Source organism: Nomascus leucogenys, chromosome 5, assembly GCF_006542625.1.
Source record: "Nomascus leucogenys isolate Asia chromosome 5, Asia_NLE_v1, whole genome shotgun sequence".
Classification (NCBI taxonomy): Eukaryota; Metazoa; Chordata; class Mammalia; order Primates; family Hylobatidae; genus Nomascus; species Nomascus leucogenys.
Window position 1 is genome coordinate 54064003 of NC_044385.1, and position 18028 is coordinate 54082030.

The 18028-nt window shown below is 43.0% G+C and overlaps 1 protein-coding gene across 2 annotated transcripts; it reads right to left on the reverse strand.

Annotated features, from left to right (window-relative positions):
• Positions 1–3847: 3847 nt before the first annotated feature.
• Positions 3848–17671, reverse strand: DYRK3 (dual specificity tyrosine phosphorylation regulated kinase 3). Of its 2 annotated transcripts, XM_030813096.1 has the most exons (4): positions 17427–17671; positions 16241–16334; positions 15488–15599; positions 3848–5657 (listed from the first exon to the last, which is right to left on the reverse strand). In XM_030813096.1, the coding sequence occupies exons 2-4, from the start codon at positions 16255–16257 to the stop codon at positions 4080–4082; spliced, it is 1707 nt and encodes a 568-aa protein (XP_030668956.1). In that variant the 5' UTR covers positions 16258–16334; positions 17427–17671; the 3' UTR covers positions 3848–4079. The 2 variants fall into 2 exon arrangements, with proteins under 2 accessions (XP_030668956.1, XP_030668955.1); XM_030813095.1 differs by lacking the exon at positions 16241–16334.
• Between the last annotated feature and the right edge of the window lie 357 nt (positions 17672–18028).

The window sequence follows — 18028 nt, forward strand, 5'->3', positions numbered from 1 at the left end:
CAGTTACTGTGGAGGTTGAGATGGGAGAATCACCTGAGCCTGGGAGGTTGAGGCTGCAGTGAGACAACACTGTGCCACTCCACTCCAGCCTGGACGACAGAGCGAGACTCTGTCTCAAAAAGAAAAAATAAAGAAAAAGAAAAAAATGACTTGGGGAATGAAATAAAAATTCTAACCCAATTCTCACTGTGTCAGAAACAACTTGGAAATTAAATTTTGTCAATTTTGAACTCAGTAAGTCACCTAACCTAACCAGTTTGAGTGAAATGACTAGAAGAAAAATGGCTAAAGAACAATCCAGTAACTGAGGAACAGACAGTCTGAATTTCTGTACTAACTCTGATCCAATTCAGTCACTCATTGCTATCGCTGGGCAGGGATCCAAGTGAAACTTTTAACAGTGGCCAATAAGGTGGCATAGGGTTACTGCCTCTGAAAACCACAACTTGTCCCTAAGCTTGAAACCCACCCATAAACTTCCTCAAAACCATGTGGATGAGCACCATGTTTTTAACCAGCCCATTCTCCTCAAACTTGAATTGGCCTGCAGAAGACAGGTATGCCAACTTCAATGACTCTGCTCTGCATCACTCTCTCGGTTGCCAAATTGAGGCAGAAACATCCATTTGCCTTCCTGTAGCTTTCTAAAATCTGTCTACAGTGTAATGAGTTGTCTATACACTTTCACTTAGCCCAGTTTCAGTAACCTTATAGTCCATTCGATACACAGAAATAGAGCACACACAAGCCTTTTAACACAGTTTGCTTACGGGAGCAGTTCTTCGACACTGATAACAACTGGCAAAACAACCTCAACATATGCCTGCCTAGATAATGCAGGAGATCCTTAAATTTCTCCAAGTTAGAAAATTCAGTACAACAGCAATATGGTGTTAGAGACTGCAGATCTGTGTCAATCAGGTATAGCCTTGCTGCCACCTAAAGATGTGCTCGCCACCCCACACAAGGCTTTAGCAGCAGTTCCAAAGGCCAACGCATTCACTCTTGGAAGAGTGTCAGCTGTCTTGACACTGCTGCTGGCTACATTTAACCAACTCTATGATGTGGTACCAGAGCCCAAGAAATACATCAAGCCAGATCGTTCTGTCCAAACATCCCAAGGAAACATGTGCCTTGGACAGCACCTGAGTGGGAACAGGCTGCTAATGTTGATATAAAATGCAAAATAGTAAAAGCAGCATTCTCTCTAATTTACTATTCAGTGAGAAACTCACGCAGAAATCCAATGCAGCAAATTGTAGAGGTTCAATGCTCCCTGATCTGCAGTTAAGCCAGGTGTGCCACCTCCTTCATCTGACTTGGATCCTGCTCTGGACTTTAAGGAAACATCTACCTGCCTAGCAGTTCAAGGATTCAATATAAAAATAACTCATGCTTTGTTTCAACTGGAGGGTCATGACACTGTTGGGCCTACAGGAAAACCATTCATAAGTCAATGTAAGCTCGTATCTACTGAAAAAGTAGATTTGAGTTTTTTGACTAGATATGAGGTTTTACACCCTACGTTACGATGAAAAGATTCACTGAAGAAGGATTCAGTCGTGCTGTACTACTTCCTGGAGTTGGTAGAGAAATCATGCATTTCTTGGTAGTTGAAAGAAGGCTGATCCAAGAACACAGTGAAGAGATGTTCCCATTTCTCAAGGTGTTTTGTCTTCCTGGCCATGAAGATTTAGCACCTGCAAAATTCCCAAACCTATGCAATGTGGTTAATGCGGGGAAGCAGACGTTGGATAATTCAGAGACTACCAATCTTCCAAAGAGTCACTATCTCGACTAGCAGATCATGAGGTAGATGAGGCAGTTTCAAGAACTCCCTTGAAGAAAGCAGTGATGAGTAAAGAAGAAGAGGATGGGTTATGAGCAGCATTTAGTGTGACAAGTGAAGAGATCAAGATGCCACTATCTGACAAGAGAACCAATAACCAGACTAATTTCACACAGCTTCTTCAGGCAATGGAATCAAGAGATAGGGTGCAGACTTAGAAAAAAAGAAAGAAAATTCAGCAGGAGTTAGAGGGATCTAAACGAGTTGTATATTTATTGCCTTCTGTAAACCAGGAGTAAAGGAGATAAGTAAGGTTTTAAATAATCCAGTTTCTTAGTCACCAAAAGTACCAAGACTTCCTCCTATTAATGAGGCTGAAGGCTCAGTTTAAGCTATTCTCTGCCATCTGGCCCTTGTACTTGGGAGACTAAAGCCACTGTGGACATTTAAATGAGAGAAATTTGCACTCTCTCATTTTTCACAGCCTGTGCTACAGCAATCATGACTACTTTTGGATAAAGCAAAAGTTCCTTAAATAATGTACTCATGGCATTTTTCTTTTCTTTTCTTGTTACTACACTGCCCAACAAAAAGAGTCTCTTCCATTCTCATCGAGTTTGTACCACATTCCAGAAGAATAAATGGAACTGGATCATTCTGAGAACTATATTGTAAAAAGCAAATATTCTACTTTAAAGAACACACTTTTTTTTTTTTTTTTTTAGACTGAGTCTCACTCTGTTACCCAGACTGGAGTGCAGTGGCATGATCTCAGCTCAAGTGATCCTCCCACCTCAGCCTCCCAAGTAGCTGGGATTATAGGCATGTGCCACTACACCTAGCTAATTTTTATATTTTTTGTAGAGGCGTGGTTTCACCATGTTGCCCAGGCTGGTCTTGAACTCCCGGACTCAAGGGATCCACCCACCTCAGCCTCCCAAAGTGCTAGGATTACAGGCATGAGCCACTATACCCAGCCAAGAGCACACATTTAGGATAGAACTTGAGCATACTTTTGTTTCTGGAAGAGGACAGAAATAGAGGAAAGGACAGGAAAAAACAAACAAAACCCAGTAGCAGTGAGTTAGTTTCTGTCCTGTCTCCACCCTTCTAAGTAGGACACTGGCTTAACAACTAGTTTTATTATCAGCCCTCACTGTTTAAATCTTAGCAGAGAAAAAGAAAAGCTGTTGAAGAGAATAAAATTAAGAAACATAAAAGGGAAAACTTGATTATCACCAGTTTCTGGATTTTTAGTTTTCTTCTTCTGAAATTCACTCAGATCTAGGGAATAGCATTAAGCTTAAAGTGAAAGTGGGGGAAAAAATGTGGCACATTAAAGTGGCAAGTGGCTGCAAAGAGAAGAGGGAAGCATTTTTAAACTGTAGTAAGGTTTACCCGAGAGTGACTACTTTTATAAGGAAGAGATTCTATGAAAAATGCAGCAAGGAGGCTGGTCTGTGGAGTACCACAAAGCTGGGGAACTGCAGTTTTCATGCTGATTCTCTATCTTTACCACTCTGGGTCAATTGTGGCAGAGAAGCTGTTTTATCTTCCTTGGGCATGGGAGAGGAAAGGAGGAGGGATGCATATGACTCAGTTTTTAAATCAGCACCTTACAGGGTTATTTGGTAAAGTGGTAAGGCTTCTGTAAAATGCTTTGACTAGGAAACGAATCAGAGGCAAAATAATAACATAAAATAGTAACACCAAACATCAGAGAACTGAAGGGAAGAAGAATGAGTCATTGAAAACCAGGGACACCAACTGTCCAAGTCACCAACAGCTTCCTGGTGCTCCCCCACCCCACAGTCTGCTGTGAGCTCTTTCACCTAGAATGAGCCTAGAGAATGGCCTACTGGGGCAAGGGACCTAGCATTGGCTCTCAGCCACAACTAACACCGCATCCCAAATTACCCCTCCAGAACAGACGCTGAGGGACACTAGAAGCAAGGAGTACTTGGGATACTTTTGCTACACCTTCTTTCTTGAGAGAAAGAGATTTAAACCAATAGTATAATACATCAGTTGAAATATATCTGACGATAATAACAAAGATGCATTGACCTATAAAAAGTCATTTAATGCATATTCCAGATGGCCAATACAAGCTGGTTAGGTAATTAGCCCTTGAAGAATTATTTTATAGTCATATAAAAATGTTTCGTCTTGTTTAAAAAAAGTCTAGTCTAACAAAAACATCCACCAATGGGCTTGCATTTTTTCCATTTCCAGGTTTGCAAGATCATAAAAATATACACATATGCATCTCTGGGCATATCTCTGTCCACTAGCTTATCAGTTTTGGCAATACACTGCATAGGGGTATACTACCATTGGTTTCTGACATTAAGTTAGCTTTAAGCTTATTGGCTATCCCAACAACTGGAGGCAGCTTAGAACCCAATCCCTGGAAAGCACTTGCAGGATTAACTACCCGTTTCCCTGACACCTTGTCTATGGTAGTGAGAGGTCTGGGGACAGACTTGCTAATCCAAGGGTGTCTTAATGCTTGAGCTGGGGTCAGGCGGGCAGAGGGGTCCCAGTGAAGACACCTTTTCAAAAACTCTATAAACAAGTAGTCATCACACCCTTTCAGTGCTGTCCCCCAGTCTTTGCTGCCTGGGGGACCCCGCTTTTTACCCCTACGTGAGCGACCCCCCACAAGCACAACCCTCCCATCTGCCTGAGTAGTCACAGAGCAGTAGCGGGGTATGCCCTTGGAGTTAATAAAGTACTTGGCACGTTTGGATTGCTCCAGAAGTTTTGGTGGTGGCATCCCTAGAAGCTCCATCATGCAGGCCAACTGGTCTCCTTCATCCTCTCCAGGGAAGAGAGGCTGTCCTGTTAAAAGTTCTGCAAGGATGCAGCCAAAACTCCATATGTCAATTGGTGTGCTGTAGCGGCTTCCTAAGATGATTTCTGGAGCTCTGTAGAACCGAGACTGGATATATGTGTAGAGCTTCTGGTACTCGAAACAGCTGGACCCAAAGTCAATGACCTTGGTTGAACTGCGCCCGTGGTGTTTCAGGAGAATGTTTTCTGGCTTCAGATCGCAGTGAATAATCTTATTTTTGTGGAGGGCATCCAAAGATTGCAAGATGGACTGGGCAAACTTGCGTACCAACTGGACGCTAAAACCCTGAAACTTGTTTTTTTTAATCAGCTCATAAAGGTCTATGCTCAGCAATTCAAAGGCCATGCAAACATGGTTCCGGAATGTGAAACTTTCCAGCATGTGGATAACGTTCATACTACCAGTTTTATCCTGTTTTTTAAGATGCTCCAAAATCCGGATCTCCTCAGCTGCTTGACGATGAAAGCGCTTCTCATTGCGCACCATTTTTAGGGCCACGTACTGTCGAAGTTTGTGATCATAGACCCTGGCCACCTGCCCAAAACTCCCCTTGCCGATAATTTTCAGCACCTCATATCGATAAGCTAGATGGTCTCGAGGTACATGAATATAGGCCCCATCTGCATCATCATACCCTCCATTATTGGGACCACCAATAACTCCATGTCTTTTTTTGGCATTTGGACCTACAAAGTAAATTTCTGGATAATTAATTATTTCCAGTTTCTCATAGGCAGTGAGGTGGTGTTTATATTGCTTCAGGGCTTGTTCTGGAGTCAGAGGCACCACTTTGGGTGCCTTGGATGAACGGTTGGATTTCACTGTATTCAAGCAATCTGAACTTTTACCCTGAGAAACAGTAGGAGAGCATTTGTCAGAGTCACTGATGCCATCTGACTGAATAGTATTGGATTTTCTGTTGCCAAATTCTTGAAACAGCTGTTCTACCTTCATCTCACCTCCATCCACAAAGTGCTGAGTATGATCTCTTGTAAACTGCTCAGTGGTCATCTATGAAAGAGAAAATGAATATAAGTCATTAAAAACATTAGAAAGATGAAAGAATCCTCCCTCCTCCAACTGATTAACAACAAAACATGTCCAGTCATGTTTACTTTAAGGTTAAAATGACCCAAAAAGGAGATAAGAAAAGCAAGAGTCTCTAGCAACTTGTGTTATATTAATTTTCAGACTCCCTGAATATTGCGGACATCCCTAACCCCCATACGTGCCTTGCTTTGTTCAAGACAAGATGATCTTACCATGCCCCCCACATGCCAGGTTCCTTCTTACAGATGTGTCCTTGTACTGAGAATCTTTCCACCCATCATCCCCTTGACTCCTACATTCCTTCAAAGCCCAGTTCAATTCCTCTCTCTTTCACTTAGAACTATGCCAAGCCCATACTAATTAATCTTACATCCTAACTGCAGCTTTTCCAGTTTGTGCCACATAATTTGGTACTTGATTATGTATAATATATGCACTATCTTACATTGTTTACTAATTGTTTCAAGTATCTTCCCAAATATTAAGGGCATATAGCATGATCAGAATAATGCATACTGAAGTATAAACAAGAAGGTACTATCAAGTGACAGAAGCAGAATTTGAACCAGAATAGGTCTTCTGGCTTCTATTCAAGGGTCCTTCCCATTAACATAACTCAGCACCAGGTTCTCCCAAGCACCTGTAGACTAGCAGGGCTGAATGTTGACTACGGCCTGGAATCAACAAAGTGCTCAATCATCTACTCCCAGGTCCCCATATAAATTACTGCAGCCTTTTAACTCAGTTCATTGAATCACAAAAGCTCTAAGTTAAAGAGAACTCTTGAGATCATCTGGACCAATTCTTCAAGTACCTGGTAACAGTGAGGGTCCAAGGTCCCTGGAGTGCTTCTTATAAAACTCTTCCCTAGCAAGAGCCTACTTGATAAAGGAGTACTACTCCTTTCACCAGGTTTTCCACAATCTTCTGGAAGGGATAGTGACCCACAGAAAAAAGCTCTACTTACTCCTCTGAATTAAGATTCTTTGAACTGAAACAAGGTTTTTTGAAATAAGATGGAGGAAAAGAAGGACAAAAACAACCAAACACCTAAGTAAAATTAATATTAATTAACATTAATTTTTATACCTAAGTAAAATTAATATTAATTAATATTAATTAATTACTATTAAGAAAAAAGTAATGTGAGATGTGAGATACGTTTAATGTGAGATGTGAGATACGTCTAATGTGAGATGTGAGATGATAGATACGTTTAATTGGCTTGACTGTAGTAATCATTTCACTATGTATATCAAAACATCATACGGTACACCTTAAAAAATAAAATTTTTTGGCCACGTGTGGTATCTCATGCCTGTAATCCCAGCACTCTGGGAGGCCGAGGTAGGTGGATCACTTGAGGTTAGGAGTTTGATACCAGCTTGGCCAACATGGTGAAACTCTGTCGCTACTAAAAATACAAAAATTAGCTGGGCATGATGGTGCACACCTGTAATCCCAGTTACTTGGGAGGCTGAGGCAGGAGAATCGCTTGAACCCAGGAGGTGGAGGTTGCAGTGAGCCAAATCATGCCATTGCACTCCAGCCTGAGCAACAGAGTGAGACCCTGTCTCAAAAAAATAAATAAAATAAAAAATAAAATAAAAACTTTGGCCAGGCATGGTGGTTCATCCCTGTAACCCCAGCACTTTGGGAGGCCAAGGCGGTCAGATCACTTGAGGCCACAAGTTTGAGACCAGGCTGGCCAACATGGCAAAACCCCCACCTCTACTAAAAATACCAAAAAAAAAAAAAAAAAAAAAAAGCCAGATGTGGTGATGCATGCCTGTAATCCCAGCTACTTGGGAGGCTGAGGCAGGAGAATCACTTGAACCTGGGAAGTGGAGGCTACAGTGAGCCAAGATCACGCTACTGCATTCCAGCCTTGGCAACAGAGTGAGAGACTGTCTCAAAACAATAAAATAAAAAAAGAAATAAGTGAAAAATATTAAGAAGGGGCTGGAAAGATAAAAATGTTAAATCTGTTGTTAAAAAGAAAAGGAAGTCTAGGATAAATAAAAGGAAGTCTAGGATACTTAAAAGAACAACTGTTTTTCTCAATGGACCCTGAAGAATTGTGTCCTTTATCTGTTTGGTAATTTCAGAGAGCCTGTAGTATGAGGAACAGATTAATTCCAGAGGAGCTCTGGGCTACGGTTATAATCTCTAAAAATGTTAAGCTAAAAAGTAGTCAAACCTTTAAAAACTAGAAATTTTAATATAACCTAAGCAAAACAAAAATTGTATTTATAAATTACCAAAAATAAGTAACAAAAAACAATATTAAAAAACATAAATGACAAAAATTTAAGTGTTGGCATACCTCAGACAGCCCCCGTAATTCAGTTATAAAAGTCCTGCTTGCTCCTTTTTAAAAGTCATTTAATCAATTTAAATATTTTTGGAACACTTACAGTTACACGATGTATTATATGATCTTAAACAAAGTCAAGGAGCCAGTTCAAATGTAGCCACAGCTTGGCATTTAGTTTTAAAATAAAGGGGCCAGATATTGCCCAAGTACATATAGTCTCTGTGATACCAAAATAGAAAAGTATCACTGGTCAAGAAAATAAACAGGCCTGCATATAGAATCTAAATATTGGCCAGCCACGGTGGCTCATGCCTGTAATCCCAGCACTTTGGAAGGCCGAGGCAGGTGGATCACCTGAGGTCAGGAGTTCAAGACCAGCATGGCCAACATGGCGAAACCCTGTCTCTACTAAAAATACAAAAATTAGCAGGCGTAGTGTCGTGCACCTGCATTCCCAGCTACTCGGGAGGCTGAGGCAGGAGAATCGCTTGAACCGGGGAGGTGGAGGTTGCAGTGAGCTGAGATGGCACCACTGCACTCCAGCCTGAATCTATTAGGGAATAAATTTGGTGGCATTAGGAAAAGAATTTTAATTATTTGGTTTTAATTAGATTTACATAACAAAAACAAACATCTACAAGCATCTTGGCTAGTTTTCCTTAAAATCTTTACTACCTAACTTTAATGCATCTAAATATTTACTGCTTAAGTCTTTGAACCACATCCTGAAGAAACAGGGAGTCAGAATGCCTGGGTTGGGGTCCTGGCTATGCTACTTAAAAGCTGTAGGTCCAGCCAGGTGTGGTGGCTCACGCCTGTAATCCCAGCACTTTGGGAGGCCAAAGTGGGCAGATCACCTGAGGTCGGGAGTTGGGGACGAGCCTGACCAACATGGTGAAACCCCATCTCTACTAAAAATACAAAAATTAGCCAGGTGTGGTGGTGTATGCCTGTAATCCCAGCTACTCGGGAGGCTGAGGAAGGAGAATTGCTTGAACCTAGGAGGCAGAGGTTGCAGTGGGCCAAGATTGCATCACTGCACTCCATCCCGGGTGACAGAGCAAGACTTCTTCTCAAATAATAATAAAAAAAAGCTGTAGGTCCCTGTTGCCTTCCTGAGCCTCAGTTTCTTTATCTGTAAGATGTGGATAATAATATCTACTTGCAGGATGTTGTGTGAATCAAATTCTAATTAAAAATAATAATTTCACCAACTATAAAATATTTAAAAGACACTGGTTACAATTCAGCAAAATTCTCAATACATTAAAGTTTAAGTTCCTATACACCCTTCCCCTTCCACTTTTCTCTCTTCTCTCGCTGGTGGCTTCCTCCATTTCTCCAGTCTCATCTCCCTCCATCAAGCATCTAGCACTATGTCTTCTGCTCAATGAGGGCCCCCACAATAGGCCTTCACTTAGGATACACGGAATTGCCTCACCCACTTTCTCCCCACATAAACATGCTTTCCACTCGCTATACAATGTACTGTGTTACCTCTCCATGGATATTTGAACTTCAACAGAAGATCAATGCCCTAACCCAAAGGAATGCCTCTCTAGGAACTGCAGTCACCAGTGACAAGCTATTAGGAAAGGTATTTGTGGTGCAGGGTCTGTCCCTGGGAATTTCCCCTACTCTGCTTACGTGTAAGGCTGCACTGGCTCCCTGAAGGTCTTCATTTCTGTTTGTGATAATGAGGGGGTCTCAGGTACACAACATTAATAAGAACAGATACATATCAGAAATGTAATTTCCACAAACTATTACAATAATATTAAAGATGTCACTTGGAGTCCCTGACTCATGGTTTTTCCTTAAAGTAAGCCTAAATTTCTCTCCTTGCAAAATAAGTCTTACCCCTTTGGTAACTACACAGAAGTGTCCAAATTTCAAGTAGGAGCCCTCTGGATACCTAAAAGGGGCTGTGCTGTCCCTGCCTCCACCATTCTGTAGGTTCACCATCCCCGATACATCTGCCTTACCTCACCCACTCTCCTGTTCACATTCTCAACACAGGCTGCACTTTATGTCTCTCTTGAAGCATGCCTTCCAGAACAAAGCAGGCTACTTCAGTGTAGTCCACCATCAATATCATCTTCTCCAGTGAATCTGGAGAATTCTGGGAGGTAATTTTGCCACACAGGGAGAGGTTCTCTTATTTTTTATTATTATTATTATATTTTTATTATTAAGTTCTAGGGTACATGTGCACCACACGCAGGTTTGTTACATATGTTACATATGTATACATGTGCCATGTTGGTGTGCTGCACCCATTAACTCATCATTTACATTAGGTATATCTCCTAAGGCTATCCCTCCCCCCTCCCCCCATCCCATGACAGGCCCCAGTGTGTGATGTTCCCCACCCTGTGTCCATGTGTTCTCATTGTTCAATTCCCACCTATGAGTGAGAACATGCAGTGTTTGGTTTTTTGTCCTTGCGAGTTTGCTCAGAATGATGGCTTCTAGCTTCATCCATGTCCCTACAAAGGACATGAACTCATCCTTTTTTATGGCTGCATAGTATTCCATGGTGTATATGTGCCACATTTTCCTTTTTTTGAGGCGGAGTTTTGCTCTTGTTGCCCAGGCTGGAGTGCAGTGGCACAGTCTTGGCTCACTGCAACCTCTGCCTCCCGGGTTCAAGCAATTCTTTTTTTTTTTTTGAGATGGAGTCTGGCTCTGTCACCCAGACTGGAGTGTAGTGGCACGATCTCAGCTCACTGCAAGCTCCGCCTCCCGGGTTCACACCATTCTCCTGTCTCAGCCTCCCAAGTAGCTGAGACTACAGGTGCCCACCACCACGCCTGGCTAATTTTTTGTCTTTTTAGTAGAGATGGGGTTTCACCGTGTTAGCCAGGATGGTCTCGATCTCCTGACCTCGTGATCCGCCCGCCTCGGCCTCCCAAAGTGCTGGGATTACAGGCGTAAGCCACCACACCCGGCTGTCTGCCACATTTTCTTAATCCAGTCTATCATTGATGGACATGTGGGTTGGTTCCAAGTCTTTGCTATTGTGAATAGTGCCACAATAAACATACACATGCATGTGTCTTTATAGCAGCATGATTTATAATCCTTTGGGTATATGCCCAGTAATGGGATGGCTGGGTCAAATGGTATTTCTAGTTCTAGATCCTTGAGGAATCGCCACACTGTCTTCCACAATGGTTGAACTAGTTTACAGTCCCACCAACAGTGTAAAAGCATTCCTATTTCTCTACATCCTCTCCAGCACCTGTTGTTTCCTGACTTTTTAATAATCACAATTCTATCTGGTGTGAGATGGTATCTCATTGTGGTTTTGATTTGCATTTCTCTGATGGCCAGTGATGAGCATTTTTTCATGTGTCTGTTGGCTGCATAAATGTCTTCTTTTGATAAGTGTCTGTTCATATTCTTTGCCCACTTTTTGATGGGGTTGTTTGATTTTTTCTTGTAAATTTGTTTAAGTTCTTTGTAGATTCTGGATATTAGCCCTTTGTCAGATGGGTAGATTGTAAAAATTTTCTCCCATTCTGTAGGTTGCCTGTTCACTCTGATGGTAGTTTCTTTTGCTGTGCAGAAGCTCTTTAGTTTAATTAGATCCCATTTATCAATTTTGGCTTTTGTTGCCATTGCTTTTGGTGTTTTAGTCATGAAGTCCGTGCCTATGCCTATGGCCTGAATGGTTATTGCCTAGGTTTTCTTCTAGGGTTTTTATGGTTTTCGGTCTAACATTTAAGTCTTTAATCCATCTTGAATTAATTGTTACATAAGGTGTAGAGAAGGGATCCAATTTCAGCTTTCTACATAGGGCTAGCCAGTTTTCCCAGCACCATTTATTAAATAGGGAATCCTTTCAGGGAGGGGTTCTCTTCTTAACTTTCTTTCCGTTCCTGTAAATAACTCAAATACTGGCCTGAATCAATTACATATCAAGTCTGATGTGCTACAAATAAAACCTTCCTTCTATTGTTCTAAAAAAATCTACAGTATTCACACATATTAAAGTATAATTGTTTTAAAACACTAAATATTTCCCCAAATGCCCATCAATCAAGGAGTAGATAAAGAAATTATGGTATGGCCGGGCACGGTGGCTCACGCCTGTAATCCCAGCAATTTGGGAGGCCGAGGCGGGAGGATCATGAGGTCAAGAGATCGAGACCATCCTGGCTAACACGATGAAACCCTGTCTCTACTAAAAATACAAAAAATTAGCCTGGTGTTGTGGCGGCCGCCTGTAGTCCCAGTTACTTGGGAGGCTGAGACAGGAGAATGGTGTGAACCCGGGAGGTGGAGCTTGCACTGAGCCGAGATCACGCCACTGCACTCCAGCCTGGGCGACAGAATGAGAGACTGTCTCCAAAAAAAAAAAAAAAAAAAAAAAAACTTGCTGAGAAATTCAAAAGGAATAAAGGAATATCCTTCTCACCCAGATATAAAACCCTACCTTTGCCCCAGCCCCCAAACCCTAAATCCCTGTAACACAAAACCCAATAAAAGCCTATGGGCAGATGATTTATAGTTTACCATGAGAATGTAGGAGCATCCTGAATAAATGAAGCTAGAAAACTTTGTAAAAAGAGTAACAGGATCTCGGGATAGAGTCATGGCATAATGAAATATAAGTGGCACCAAGAGGTCAAAAGGCATTTTTTATTTTTTATTTTTTCAGCAAAATGAGTAAAGACAGCCAAGCGCGGTGGCTCACGCCTGTAAACCCCACACTTTGGGAGGCTGAGGTGGGCAGATCACCTGAGGTCAGGAGTTCGGGACCAGCCTGGCCAACATGGCGAAACCCCATCTCTACTAAAAATACAAAAATTAGCCAGGCATGGTGGCAGATGCCTGTAATCCCAGCTACTCAGGAAGCTGAGGCAGGGAGAACTGCTTGAACCCAGGAGGTAGAGGTTGCAGCAAGCCGAGATTGCGCCACTGCACTCCAGCCTGGGCGAGAGAGCAAGACTCGGTCTCAAAAAAAAAAAAAAAAAAAAAAAAAAAAAAAAAAAGAAAGAAATGAGTAGTGAGTAAAGACATCTAAAACCTTCTTGCTCCCCAACAAAACTGTCATGCCTAACACCATGCAGTAAGAAATTCATTTTTGATCCTGAAACATACAATATAAGTAACCTACTGGAAGGTAAATAGCATTGGCTAACTGTGAATCAAAGTTAAAATGACTTGGCTGGGCGCGGTGGCTCGCACCTGTAATCCCAGCACTTTGGGAGGCTGAAGTGGGTGGATCACGAGGTCAGGAGTTCAAAACCATCATGACCAATACGGTGAAACACCGTCTCTACTAAAAATGCGAAAATTAGCCAGGCATGTTGGTTGGTGCCTATAATCCCAGCTACTTGGGAGGGTGAAGCAGGAGAATCGCTTGAACCCGGGAGGCAGAGGTTGCAGTAAGCCAAGATTGTGCCACTGCACTCCAGCCTAGGCAACAGATTGAGACTCCATCTCAAAAAAAAAAAAAATCAGTTAAAATGACTTAAAGTCAGATGTTAACACTTCAACCCAATTGCAAATAGTTTCCTATAGAGGTGAGCCAATTGGCAGCAAGTAACCAAGCAATCTGATGGGCAACACAAGACGTATATGGTTCTGAAGTTCTTAGACATTTTGACATATTAAAGAAACAAACTTGCAAAGAATAGAAAGAAACCCCACTACACTCCAAAAAGGGGACGAAAAATAGGGTGACCAGCCTTCAAAATATTTTTAGCTCACGTTTTATATACTACTAGTGTTGAAAGTGGGGAAAAGGGCCGGGTGCGGTGCCTCACGCCTATAATCCCAGCACTTCAGGAGGCCGAGGGAAGTGGATCACTTGAGGTCAGGAGTTAGATCAGCCTGACCAACATGGTGAAACCCCGTCTCTACTAAAAATACAAAAATTAGCTGGGTGTGGTGGCAGGCGCCTGTAATCCCAGCTACTCAGGAAGGCTGAGGCAGGAGAATTGCTTGAACCCGGGAGGCGGAGGTTGCAATGAGCCGACATGATGCCATTGCACTCCAGCCTGGATGACAGAGTAAGACTCCGTCTCAGGAAAAAAAAAAAAAAAAAAAGGAAAAAGGTTGATTTTAAGCAAAAACTAATGACAACAGGAAGGTCTATGAAAAATACAAGTGATTTTTCCATATAGAAACAATTTCAGGTCTTAAACACAGAAATGTGAAAGAGAAATATTACAAATGAGTCAATTCAATTATTCAGTTTGTTCATCTGATGACATATGCAGCAAATTTTAAAGTCATAGGATAGCCTCTCCTTGTCATGGAACTTGGCCAAACCCTGCTCTGCCTACCACTCGATACATGCTGAGGGAATGTGAATTAATTTTATCTTAAGTTAAAAAAAAAAAAAAAGCTGCCAGGAGCAGTGGCTCACGCCTGTAATCCCAGCACTTTAGGAAGCTGAGGCGGGTGATCATGAGGTCAGGAGTTAGAGACAAGTCTGACCAACATGGTGAAACCCTTGACTACTAAAAATACAAAAATTAGCGGGGTGTAGTGGCACGCGCCTGTAATCCCAGCTACTCAGGAGGCTGAGGCAGGAGAATCACTTCAACCCGGGAGGCAGAGGTTGCAGTTAGCCAAGATCATGCCATTGCACTCCAGCCTGGGGGACAGAGACTCCGCCTCAAAAAAATAAATAAATAAATTTAAAAAAGCTAAGTGTCTGCAGTCCCCAAAATGATTAAATGCATTAAAAACCAAACTGTTTTAGGCCAGGCGCGGTGGCTCACGCTTGTAATCCCAGCACTTTGGGAGGCCGAGGCGGGCGGATCACGAGGTCAGGAGATCGAGACCACGGTGAAACCCCATCTCTACTAAAAATACAAAAAATTAGCCGGGCGTGGTGGCGGGCGCCTGTAGTCCCAGCTACTCGGAGAGGCTGAGGCAGGAGAATGGCGTGAACCTGGGAGGCGGAGCTTGCAGTGAGCCGAGATTGCGCCACTGCACTCCAGCCTGGGCGACAGAGCGAGACTCCATCTCAAAAAAAAAAAAAAAAAAACCAAACTGTTTTAGTTATCATCTATCTATAAAATGGTTCTCTTTAGCATACTAATAAACAAAGACTGCATTTCCATCATGCAGGTGAAAAAAAACCCCTGCAGATCTATGAATTCCGAGATGTTTTCTGTTTCTTATTTTTGTTAAAAGGGGCCTTTGTAATACTAGGAGTATATCATCCTATACAAAAATAAGCATTACCTAAATAAAAGTAGCATATTATTTTTTTCCTAGTGCTATATATTTATCCCAGTGGAAACTGAAATAAAAAGGTGAGCTCCAAACTTAAATCATTCTGAAAAGCTACATTTGGACCACAGACATTGTTATTCCAAAGTCAAGAGAAATCTAAAAGAAACAAAAAAAAGTCTGGTTGCCAGTGATACATAAGTGTACCTTGAGCATTAAGTAGCACTTCCTCCTTTCCAAAACAATTCATGTACAAAGAATTATTTCTTTTACTTACATTTAGTATTCTGGGTGGAGGTGGTTCAGAAGGATTGCAGAGTACATTTGAACAAGGGGGACATTTGGTTTCATCTATCATCATGAAGGTGTCATAGACACCATCCCCCAACCTAGTTAAAAGGATTACAGACAAAATCTGTCAGTAACTGAAGATATAAAATCCTGTGTCTTAACTGCTTCATATCTGCTACAAGGAACAGTAATAGAAATAAATGTCTACACTACATTTTGGCACTGAATACAAACAACTGGGGCATTTGGAAGAGGAACAGAGGAAATCCAACTTTTGTTTTTCAAGGACAGCATTTCTAGGTTTGTATTTTAAAATAGTTGAAACAAGTCTTTCTGAATGTTGTTAAAAACAATAAGGACTATCAGAAGGATCTCATAACTTACTACTTGAAAATAAAGGCTAGTTTGAATCTGAAGCTCAGAGAAAAAAACAGACCAGAAAACACTAAAGACGTAATGGTTTCTCAAGTCAGAGACTTGGATTCTAATCTCAGCTCTAACACTGGCTGTGCTACCTTCTCCTCTGAGCCTGTCTTCCCCATGTTAATGGGAAGACTAGCTCCAGTCTACACACTTCTGGGTCTTACAGGCAAGAAATAAAAGGCCTTTTTAAGGCTGTCTTCTCTTTATTCATTTACTTACTTACCTACTTATATCTACCTAACTTGTAGAAAAATACAGTAAGTACTACAGCAAACACTAAAAGGACGCTCTAAATTATAAAATGTATTGAATTTACTTCTCTTTCCACTTCATTTTCTGGTGGATGGTGGAGGCAAAATTCTAAATGATTAAGGATCACTTCTCTGTTCTTTAACACTGTGGCTCCACCACTGTAAGGGAACACAAAAGACGGAGAGGATTTATTTAATCCACAAGATGGCCCTGAATAATGTATTTCATCTGCTACCAAGAACACGGATTTCCCAGTTACACACATCAGCATTTCACTGTATCATTTTACATGATACATTATGAATATAACAATGACGATGTTGCAGAGGAATAATTTTTTAATGTCTTTTACAATATCCTGGAATATTCTGGTCACCTTTAAAAACTGTTTTGTGAAATTCATTCTAGAGTTTTCTTTATGGATGTGTTATAAAAATACAAAGGGAAAAAACCGCTACAAACATTTTTGGAATGCTCTTTTTAAAAACATGCTCACATTCTGATAGAATTATTTATATTTTTAACAGGGAATGGCTTCACTGACAGAAACCAAATACTCTGGATGTGACTGACCCTTTGCCATAAGCCTGATAAAACAAACCAGGATAGGCATTCACATACACAAAGAAAAAGAAAACGTGCAAAATTGCCTAGTGACTAACAGCCAGAGGAAATTAACAAGAGTCTGCATGCAAATAAAGCAGGGAGCGGGGTCTCTTCTCTCCATTCAGGTGTAAAATACAACGCAAGGTGGGGAATCTCTCAAAATAGGATCCGGAGAAAGCCGTACCCAGCACAGCCCATAACCTGTACATCCGAAGCTAGACCGCACCCCTCACAGCAAACCCCAGGAGTTCAGCCCTTGGTTATCCGCTCTAAGCAACAGGGCTTCTTTCCAAGGTACTGCTCCCGGGCTCCCCCCCTTTAATAAAAAGCCCCACAAAAAGCCCTCGATTTTCGTAATTCCTTACCATATACCCCGATCTAGGGTTTCAGAGGTAATCCAAGGGTGGAAATTCTTTTTGCTCTAACTCCGCTCTAGCCCCTCCCCCGCGCCCGGTGAGACAGGGATGGGGGGAGGGGGCCCTGATGGAGAGGAGGTGGGGGCGGTCTCGGGGAGGCAGTCAGACCCCTGCCCTCGTCCCTCCTACTGAGGGCTCACTCTACCTCCTTCCCGCCCCCAAGCTTCGCTTGCCAGCGCCAGCCGCTCCCTGTGGCGCCTCCAGCCCGTTATCCCGTGGCGCCGTTACCTCCGCTGCTGGGGCGGGAGCCCGGCCCCAGGCGGCCCCGCATCTTTCCGCCCAGGCCCGCGAGCTGTGCCTCCCATCTCCTAGCTCGGGACCCCGCGCGGGGAGAGGCGCCAGTTGGGGGTCCGGCCGGCCACACCACCTACGCAGGGACGGCTGCCTCCGCGGCGCGACGCTCCCACGGGTACTCTCGGCCAGACACTGCAGCTCAGCGCGCCTTCGCTCCCGACTGGCCCCGGCTGGGAAGTGGGGAGACGCAGCTGCAGGGGCGGGAGGGGGAGCGGTCTGGTCGCCTAGCAACCGCGGCACGCCCCCGGGAAGCGCCTCGGCGCAGCTACGCGCTGACGCACGGGGGCGGGGCCTGTGGCCGGTAAAGGCCACGCGGCGCTCCTAGCCGGCGCTAGCACTAGCGCGGGAGGCGGGAGGCTGGAGGCGAGGAGCTCGCGGCCTAGGCTGCTCGGGTTCCCTGGCGCGAGCTGTGGACGGAGAGAGGGGTCCGGAGGAGGGGTGAAAGTAGCAGTTAGCCCGCGATCTCAGAAGGGCTGCCCGCCCCTCACGGTCCGCGGTGCCTTCAGTAGCACGTTGCGTCCTGGAAGTTCTAAAAT

What these genes read in the sequence shown, in the direction of transcription:
- DYRK3 (XM_030813095.1), bottom strand. Translation starts at nt 17,503, where the DNA reads ATGGGAGGCACAGCTCGCGGGCCTGGGCGGAAAGATGCGGGGCCGCCT. An exon ending in CTCCCGCCCCAGCAGCGGAG is followed by an intron (nt 15,600 to 17,426) that starts GTAACGGCGCCA and finishes CCTTTTAACTAG; the next exon opens with GTTGGGGGATGGTGTCTATG. An exon ending in CTCCACCCAGAATACTAAAT is followed by an intron (nt 5,658 to 15,487) that starts GTAAGTAAAAGA and finishes TCTCTTTCATAG; the next exon opens with ATGACCACTGAGCAGTTTAC.